At 32.0% G+C, this 10,091-nt stretch overlaps 1 protein-coding gene across 1 annotated transcript; it reads left to right on the plus strand.

Annotated features, from left to right (window-relative positions):
• Positions 1-5,381: 5,381 nt before the first annotated feature.
• Positions 5,382-7,007, plus strand: LOC131598378 (furostanol glycoside 26-O-beta-glucosidase-like; the record flags this gene model as incomplete). Its single annotated transcript, XM_058870990.1, has 2 exons — positions 5,382-5,682; positions 5,716-7,007. Coding segments are annotated over 2 exons (1,593 nt in total), but the record flags the coding sequence as incomplete, so codon positions are not given.
• Between the last annotated feature and the right edge of the window lie 3,084 nt (positions 7,008-10,091).

The raw sequence follows: 10,091 nt of genomic DNA on the forward strand, positions 1-10,091 counted from the left end.
TGATTTGTACCAAACGATTGCATAAATTGCCACATTTGCGCCTCCATATCAGATTGCCTCTTCGCAAAGACCTCTATTTCCCGCTGATGCTCACCCTGCATTGCCTCCATTTGAGCCTTCAATGTCGCCTCCATTTCGGCCTTTAATGCCACCTCACGTTGCACCACCTCGCATCTCACCTCATTTCATGTGGCTAGAGAGCATATTTCTTATAGTGCTTTACAAGTCTTGCTTGAGAGAATATCCTTTACAAGTATTTCCTTATGGACCCGCCTTTAGGAATTTCACATGAGGGACTTGCCTTTATAGGTCTCACCTGAAGGTCTCGCTTTTACAAGTACCGCCTAGGGAACTAGTCTTTCCAAGTGTCTCTTGGAAATATATCACCGTCTACCTTGTTTAATCATGTATCCCTACTCAGACCTCGTGCTTGAGGGACTATATACTGGAAAAAAAATCCTTATTCGGCCTTATTAGGGATCATCCCATAACTTAATAGGCCTAAAGATGGTATGAAAGGGCCATAAAATGGAACAGGCAAGCCATTATTCACCAAACTTGAGAATGGTTTGCCCGACCCAAGCCCATGTCCATTATAAGTTAACCATGTCACGGCACAAAAAATACCCAAGTGTATCACACACTCGAAATAAAACAGATTTGCCATTGAACTTTATTTATTCGAAAGGGAAGGGAAAATAACGATAAAACCCACTAATGAAAAGAAATGGTCGTCGCAACAAAATTAGGGTTCTAGACCCGGTTATGCAAAAGGAAACCTGAAAAGGATCATCATGCAAGTTCAAAGCCAAATAAGTACAAGTATCAAAGCATGTCTTAAAGACAATCACAAATAAAACAAGATAGGTAAACCTATTCAAAACATCATAGTGAAAGAATATAATTCCAACAAGCATGTGGACAATGTAATCTGTTACCAGGACATAAACATCAATCAACCATGTATAAACAAGCATCAAGCAATCATGATAAATGATCATTCAAGAGCACATGAACAAGCATCAAAGCAAAGTATCTCAATAAATATCAAGCATTGAGATCATACAAGAGGTAAGGCATACAAGATCATGGTCAAAATGTGTCAAGCATATCATAAACTCATGGGCAAGTATCAAGCAAAAAAATCATGTCAAGACATCTCAATCATACAAGCATGGTAATCAAGACAAAATATTAATCATATGAACATGGTAAGATCATAATGGAAACCCTAAAGGATAATCGTGTATAAACTCAAAGATAAAAAAGTACAAGCATCAAGGCATGAAATCAAGTTCAAGTTGTAACACCCCGAACTTCATATATTAATTATTTTCTTATTTATTTATTTATTTATTTAATTAACATATGATATATTAATTAATTAAATTGTGTGATTTTGTGAATATATGAATTATTTGAATTAATTTGTGATATACGTGTTTTGGGTTAGTAAGTGTGAAAATGAAAAAAATAAGGCTTAAATGCACTTTTGGTCCTTGTAAGTTAGCGAGTTTTTGATTTTCGTCCCTATAAGTTTTTTTTTGTTTGACTATATCTTACTTTTTGCTTGAGGTTTAGTCACTAAAGCCAAAATTCGCAGGAAAATCTGCAGGTTTCCTACGGATCTTCCTGCGAATTTTCCTGCAGATTTTGATTTAGGGACTAAAACGATCGCGAAAGTGAAATATAGGACTGAAACAAAAAAAATAACTTACAGGAACAAAAATCTAAAACTCTCTAACTTACAGGGACCAAAAGTGCATTTAAGCCAAAAAAATAATTAATTGGGCTTGTGTTGTGTTAGCATGAGAAATAGTGGGGAAATTTCTTTATGCACCCATATAGGGTGGAAAACACCCATAATATTCCCAAAATACCCTTCGGATATGCATATCCGAAGACAACCTTACCACATTTTTACTGATTTCGGAAATGCATATCTGAAATCACCCCTCTTTGAATTTTTTTCATTTAAATGCTAGATTTAAAATGTCACGTGTTTTTTCGGATATGCATATCCGAAAAAACCCTTCCCAAAAGAAATTGGGGATATTGGTTAATTTTGATATTCATATCTGAAGTATCCCAATATTCCAATTTTTTTAATTTTATTTTAAAATAATATTTATTTATAATATAATTATAATATAATTAGAGTGAGTTATTATTAATAAAGAATAACTTAAATACAAATTGTTATAAATAAAGAATAAAAAGATTAAATAGAATTTTAATTTATATAGGGGTATTTTAATTTATAAGCATTATTAATTTTTAACTTATATTAATTTTGTTCTTTAATTAATTTTATATGAGAATAATGTGTTGATTTAAATATTTAATTAATTATAAATGGTATATATTTAATTATATATTTTGATTAATACAATTAATTATATTATTAATACAATTGATTCACCTTGATTTTAATTTTTTTTAACAAATATTGAGTTTTTTCGGATATGCATATCTGAAAAATCCCAACACAATAAATTGGGTTATTTCGGATGTGCATCTCCGAAGTCACCCCTTTCCCAAAAAACAAAGTGTCTTCGGATGTGCATATCCGAAATCACCTTTTTTTATAGAAAAATGTGTTGTTGAAGATGCACATTTGAAATATAGGGGTACTTTGGAGATTTCACCGCGGGTCTGTAAGTAGACATGTGGGTGCATAAAGAAATTGCCAATTGTGGAGGTGTTGTTTCTTAAGCCCATTAGTGAGATAGAATTTAGTAAGGAGTTAAGTAAAAATATGAGAGAAAAGAGAAAGATAGTAAGAAAAGAATAAAAAGAGGAGAAGAGAAGAGAAAGAGAGAAGAAGAGAGATAGAGAGAAGAGGAGGCAACCCTAGAAGCTCAAATCCTAAAATAAGGGTGAGATTTCTCCATTATGATGGGTTTGTATAATGATGTATGCAATGAGTGACTACATGATTTAGGAATTTTGTTCTTCAAATTTTAGGTTTTTGACATGTTACGTTTTGTTGAGAATCCATGAAATTGATGCTATGAAATTGAGGTTAGAAACATGTTTTGATGTTAGTAATTGATACATAGGTGAAATTGAGAGATGATTGAAAATCACAAATTGACACATGAAGATATGCTTCATCAATATACATATATGCTTAATATATTTGTTACTGTAATGTCAATCTCGTTATGCATATACTGTTTCCTTTAAACCACTGTTACTATAACACTTATAATGGAATTTTATTTATTTTTTAGTGTAAATACTATATTGTATCACATTTGTATATCATGTTCATATGATAACGATAAAATTATGGTAACTTATAGTCAATATACTTGTACAAGGTTTCCTTTTTACCCTGCTTGACCCCACTAACTATGGCCATGGTGGTTGGTTGTCTCTTCTTATCAGTCAAATAGGTGATGAAAGCCTCGCACAGGTCAGACCAAGTACTTATGCTTTCGTATGGGAGGGACATGTACCATGCTAGGGTTGTCTCGATTAAGTTTAATGTAAAGATCATGCATTCAACATATTTGTCATCTTGGTAGTAGTATAGAAGGTCATTCACATACTAGACGTGCTCATCTGGGTCTCTAGTTAAGTTGTAAATCAGGACACATGTGAGTGGACACATGGTTGGTTTTTTGCAAAAAGTTGGGAACATCTTCTTCATACTGTTCTCTCTTCTCAGGATGGCGAATTTCGATAGGATTCTGTCTACATCTCATTCCTTTGGGATCACAGGAAAGAGTGTAGTATTTGTGCCATCAAGAGATTGAAATTTTTGGACCAGTTACGGATCCATCCTTGGCACAAGAATGTAAATTTTGTATTAAGTCGCATCTTGAACAATTTTGTTCTTCAGATTAACGTTGTGTTTGCTTTCTTCAATCTGAGCTAGCCTTTCTTCCAAGGCCCAAGATTTCTGCTGTTGAACCATTTGATAGACGTTGTCCCCATGCAAGCCAAGGTTATCCTAAAAGAGTTGGACTCCGCGGAGTGTTTCGCATCCGGACATTGTAGGCGGTAACAAAGGTCTAAATGAAGGTTTTCCTAGGTGGAATTGATGTGTATATCCAGGGAATTTGATAGAGGGGATGTATTATATTTGGTAGATATTTCTTGTTTTTATGCAAGGTTTCTTATCCTTTAATTATCCAGAAATGAGTGATAGTTTTTATACTGAACTTAAATGTAAAGGACAAAAACTAAAAGCAAGAATATAAAAGACATACAAGAATTATACCCCTTATATACCAAGACAACATCTAGACCTAGTTCCTCTACTCCTTAGAAAATTTTCCACTATGTTTTGATTATTATAAGCGTATTCGATGAGAACTCCTTACAATATTATAATGCACAAACAAACCCTAAACCCTATGGTGGACTTTAAATCACCCCAATTCAAAGAATAGTTGTCACAATCACCAACCAGAATGTTGATCTTCACCAAACACTATGGTAAAACAACAATACACACAATTTGTAGACAATTTGAATAATATTTGTCTTGGTTTGAATTCCAAGTTGAATGAATAAATATTCACTTACATGTGGCATAAGAACATCATATAATATTTATAATTAATTATTATCTAATAATAAATTATTTTTAAATTTAATTTTTTTAAATATTAAATTCAAAATTTCTATATGCTTCTTATGTATGTATACACATATATAAACAATATTTTAAGTTATTTGTCAAGCAATTATTTATTTATTTATTTAAAAAATAGCTATTGATATTAAAATCTTCAAAATTAAACAAATATGTTTGCGGGACTAGACCTAAATCCTACGAAAGTCGGAAAATGATATCTACAAATAAATAATCATCACATATGTTAATTTTAAACATAATTTGGATTTTTTGTTACAGGGGCCAAAATATGATAAAATTTATTTTTTTTGTAATATTTTTCTATACAAAGATGAATAACTATTTATGTGTAACATTTCAAATTCAAAACAAGAGTTATAATTGACAAAATTTTACTTTAACCGTCGTGCTTGTTTAATGTTGCAAAACTATTTTTTGTATGGGTTCTAAAATGTGGTGATGTGTTAATGCACGGGGTGCGACATTATTATTAATGAAAATAGCACATCAGCATGGGTACTTACAAAAGATTTATTACAATGAAAATTTCATGACGATCATGACATTAGGGACAACTTTATCTAGTTGGAAAGTCTATAAATAACTCTAAAAAGAATACAATTATGTGTTTTATCTGTAACATTTTTAACTGCTTTTGAAAAATAGTAATTATCATCTTACAAGTTGTCATACACATAGAAATATAGTATAAATTTGTTTTTCTCTTCCTTCTGAATAATTGTGATTTATTATCAACCTCAATAATTATTTTTTGATACAAATAATATATATAATGTCATCTTTAAGAATTTCTAAAAATGTTCTTGCAATCTTGTCGTTTGTTTGGATTTCCAACATTTTCACCCATGCACAAGTTCTATTTCCCTTGGAGAACAAATTTGAACTTAGTTACTCACTTTCTTCCCAGAATGGAGAACGGACTACAACTAATACATATCATGCTATATTGAAATTCATAAATTCATCGAGTTTTCCGAGTCGAGGATCATTTCCAACTGGCTTTTTGTTTGGTGCTGGATCTTCTGCCCTTCAGATTGAAGGAGCTTCTAATGAAGGAGGAAGAGGACTTGGTATATGGGATGATATAATTGAACATAAAAAAGGTGTGTATTTAGATGTAGATAAGTTTTCCAAAAAGATTGAGCATTATAAGCGCTATAAGGAGGACGTACAACTTTTAAAGAAGCTCGGAGTAAATTCTTATAGAATGTCCATATCTTGGAATAGAATAATGCCAAATGGAACCTTGAAAGGAGGTATAAACAAAGAAGGTATCAACTTCTACAACAATTTGATTAATGAGTTGCTAAAAAATGGTATTGAACCTTTTGTGACTATCATGCACTTTGACTATCCGCTAGCTCTTCAACAAAAACTTGGCGGCTTCTTAAATCGCTCCATTGTGAGACATTTCAAGGATTTTAGTGAACTCTTATTCAAAACATATGGAGATCGGGTGAAATATTGGACTACAATCAACGAGGGAGAGGTCACAGCTATATTTCAATACATGCACAATATTGATAATATGTCTGTTGAGGCATGTCCAACTACAGGTAAAATATGTACAGAAGCATATATTATACTTCATAATTTCCTAATTGCCCATGCTACAACATCAAATTTATACAAAACAAAATTTCAAGCACTTCAAGGGGGAGAAATTGGAATTGCTCTTTCATCAGGAAGTTATTATCCCTACAGCTCTAAACCAGAGGATATGGCTGCTGCTAAAAGACTAATGGATTTCTATTGGGGATGGGTTTTAAAGCCAATTTTCCATGGAGATTATCCAAAAATAATGAGAAAGCTAGTGGGGAATAGGCTACCCAAATTTACAAAAAAAGATAAACAAATGTTAAAAGGAAGCACAGACTTTATTGGGCTCAATTATTATACTTCTCACTTTGCTAGACATGAATCAAATAAAACCAAGGTTTTTGGTGACAATTTTGATGCCTTAGCTATGTCAGAAGTTTATAACGTGGAAGGAAAAACTCTTGGCTACATGGATCAATACGGTTTGAACTTTGTCTATCCTGAAGGATTATATGACTTCTTACTCTATATTAAGAAAAAGTACCAAAACCCCAAAATCTACATCACTGAAAATGGTATTGCTTCTTTCAAAACACCAAATCCATTGAAGGATGAACATCGAGTTGCTTACATTGCTGCACATATTAACGCGACCAAAGCAGCCATTGATGCTGGTGTAAATGTTTGTGGTTACTTTTCCTGGGCAGCTTTTGATACATTTGAATTTCAAGCGGGCTATTCTAGAAATTGGGGGCTTTATCATGTCGATTTTAATGATAGTCTCAAGCGTATACCAACTGACTCAGCTAATTGGTATAGGAAATATTTGACAGATGATTTGATTGGACTAAACTAAAATATAAATTAAATCAATACAAATGGATAAAAGGGAAACCAGTACCCCTTGAAAAATTATTGTTTACAATATGACGATTATTTAATTTTTTTAGAAATTCATTTAAAGATTCACATTTGTAATTTATATTAGTGTATATACTAATACAATCTGATTATTATTTAACTTGACTTTGTTTCAATATCTTTCTTTTTTTATGAATAAAGATTACATTACGTAAAACGTAAATTAGGAATTGAAGCTTAAAACATCATACATAAAAAAACACTCAACAAAGATAAAGGAGGATTAACACTATAAGCACTAAAAGGAACATAGTTTCTTTGTTGAGTAATTATGCAAACACGTCGACTTATTTCCTAAGACGAGTAGCAAAATGAGTTTTTATAATCATTATGATGGAGAAAGGATTTGATTTCTTTTTAAAGCATATAAATTTGGTATTATTTCTCTTAACGATAATAAATAACACAAAGAAGTCAGTTAATTCAAACACTACATCCTTAAGACTAAGGTTGTGAGAAAGATTAATGATGTTTCTTAGTGTGTCCAAATTTTTGCAAATATTAAGCCACTAGAAGTTACTTTGTTGAAAAAACTTTTAATGAAGGCAACATTATGGTCTCTTAATATATCTTCATATGCTAGAAGGTCCATTATTAAAGTTATAGAAAACATACATATTCATTTCAAGCATACCTAGAAGGGGTTTTATTCAATAAAGATTATTTGTATCTTGAATGTCATACTCCAAAGATTTTGATGTTCAAATAAAAATCGGTCTGACAAGTAACATAGTATCGAAGTTTTTTTATGTTATTCATCTATATAGATTTAATTATGTACCTTTCTAACAAAGCTCGTCGTTCTAATTTTGAAAGTCAATCGTTTGATGGTTACTTTATCAATCATACGAGTGGGCTCTAATTCTCACATATATGCATTTAAATACTTTAAAAACATTTTAAAAATCAACAGATTAATAAAATAAGAACTCGTATAAATAGAGATATTTTAATTTCGAAATATTTTTATAATGAATATTATGCGATATAAATTCTTTAAAAAAATTATATTATTATTGGACAGTTTCTTAATCATCATAAAATTACTATTACTTATTTTGAACATTTGGAAATAAAAAAACAAATGTATGTTTTTAAAATACTTGAATATTTAATTTTATTTAAATATATTATTATATATGTTTATCTGATTATTTAAAAAATGTTAATTAAAACAACAAATCTATGTTTTTTTAATATTTTAAACTATTCTATATTTCTTTCTAATGTAACTTTTGAATACATTTTTTATTACATTTTTATAGTTTATGTCACAATTAACGTATACTACCTTTATAGTATTTTTAACATGTCCGATAAGGGTCGAATCCCTTCCCATGTCCCCAGGTGAAAATCTGATTCGAGGTCGACGTATTGGCAGACCCACCACCTCCTCTATAGTTCCTAGATATTAAGAGAGGATGAGTCAATTATTTTATATTTTATAGGCTTTATTTCTTTGTATTTATGTTGGCATCATGAGATTTTGATTACTTTGGTCATACGCCTATGGCGCTTGTAACAGCACCTATGAGTATTTTTATGGAATATGGATCCTCTACTGCCCTTTTGAGGCTGTCATCTCTCCTTTTTCAATCTAAGGGTTGGTAGGCCTTCATTGAAAAAAAATAAAAATACATAAAGAAACAACATATAATAAATGAATGGTTGAGATGAGATCTGAATGGAAACATGAGACAAAAAGCAGGAGAGGATCCTAATCCATTTTTATGAGACTTTGATCTCTCTGGTCATCCCCCACACTCATTGTTTCCTTTCATATTCACAAAGGAAAGAAACCATTTAGAGAAAATAATTTTTTTAATAAACTAATTATAATAAATAATGATTATTTTTATTTAAAAAAAAAAAAACTTGAATTTAACTTAACCTATTGGCCACGCCATTGCTTAATAGACACAACAGTTGTGACTTTTGTTCTCGACTTGAACTTGATTAGCCACTTTTACTCGTTCAGTCAGAGCAATGTATTTTAGTAGAAGGAGGTCAAATAGACATATCCCTCAGCTGGTTGATCATGGAGGCCATGTTGATTTCCATAACTTTATCCTTGTCTCCCTTCTAGTCCTATGGTAGATGCTCTTGCGCTGGACTACCATGAATAGGGTGTAATTGGTCTTGATATCTCTCCCTTCTCCTAAGGCAACCGTTATTTCATTGTACCCCCAAAGACGAGGCACTAAGTCGTTAAAGGAATGTAGATCATACCCTTCATGGTGTCACACCTTCTTTTTCTTCAGCCCCATCTTCTTGAAGAGATATGGGTACTTGATGTCACAGGAGTTTCCGCCATCAGTTCGAATCCTAGAAACCTTAAATTTGAAAAAAATAGCAGTTGTCACCAAGGAATAAATTATGTTCGGGATTCCCGACTTTTAGTTATTGCAAAATCTAAGAATCGACCTTTTTAGACTTGTGGTAGAAATTCTTCATTGTTACTTGTTGAGGTTCATCCGCTTAACAATCTTTCTCTTCATTGTAATTTTGAAAGGGTTGAAAACCCTAGGAGTGTCTGTTGTTATGGAAGCGATATGTTAGTGCTTCCCCATTTTCCATTCACCTTCTCCAGTACTCACATCTTTGCCTTTGTCCCCAGCCATGGCTTCAAAAATATTCTTAGGTGGTTGTTTATTCTTTGGAGAGTCCTCTTGGCACCTCTTGTCATCCATGGTGTTCTCGAAAAAATAACCCTTTTTATTAGCCTTTTGATTGCCTCCTTTAGATAGACACAATCATTGGTGTTGTGGTCACGACTCTTGTAAAAATAGAAATATTTAGACTCATCACTCCGTGTAACCTTTAAGAACAGATATGGGTTCCTTATCTAGGCCACTTTGTACTCCATATTATCGCACTCCTTCAAGATCCTCTCTTGTGAAGTGTTCAAAGACGTGTATGTGCCAAACCTTGAACGGGGTCTATGTTCATTTTCCAGTTTGGATCGCCCAAAGTCTTTGTCTAATGGTCGGCTAGATCCAACATTTCTTGGTACCAACTA

Source organism: Vicia villosa, linkage group LG4 (genome assembly GCF_029867415.1).
Source record: "Vicia villosa cultivar HV-30 ecotype Madison, WI linkage group LG4, Vvil1.0, whole genome shotgun sequence".
NCBI classification, from domain to species: domain Eukaryota; kingdom Viridiplantae; phylum Streptophyta; class Magnoliopsida; order Fabales; family Fabaceae; genus Vicia; species Vicia villosa.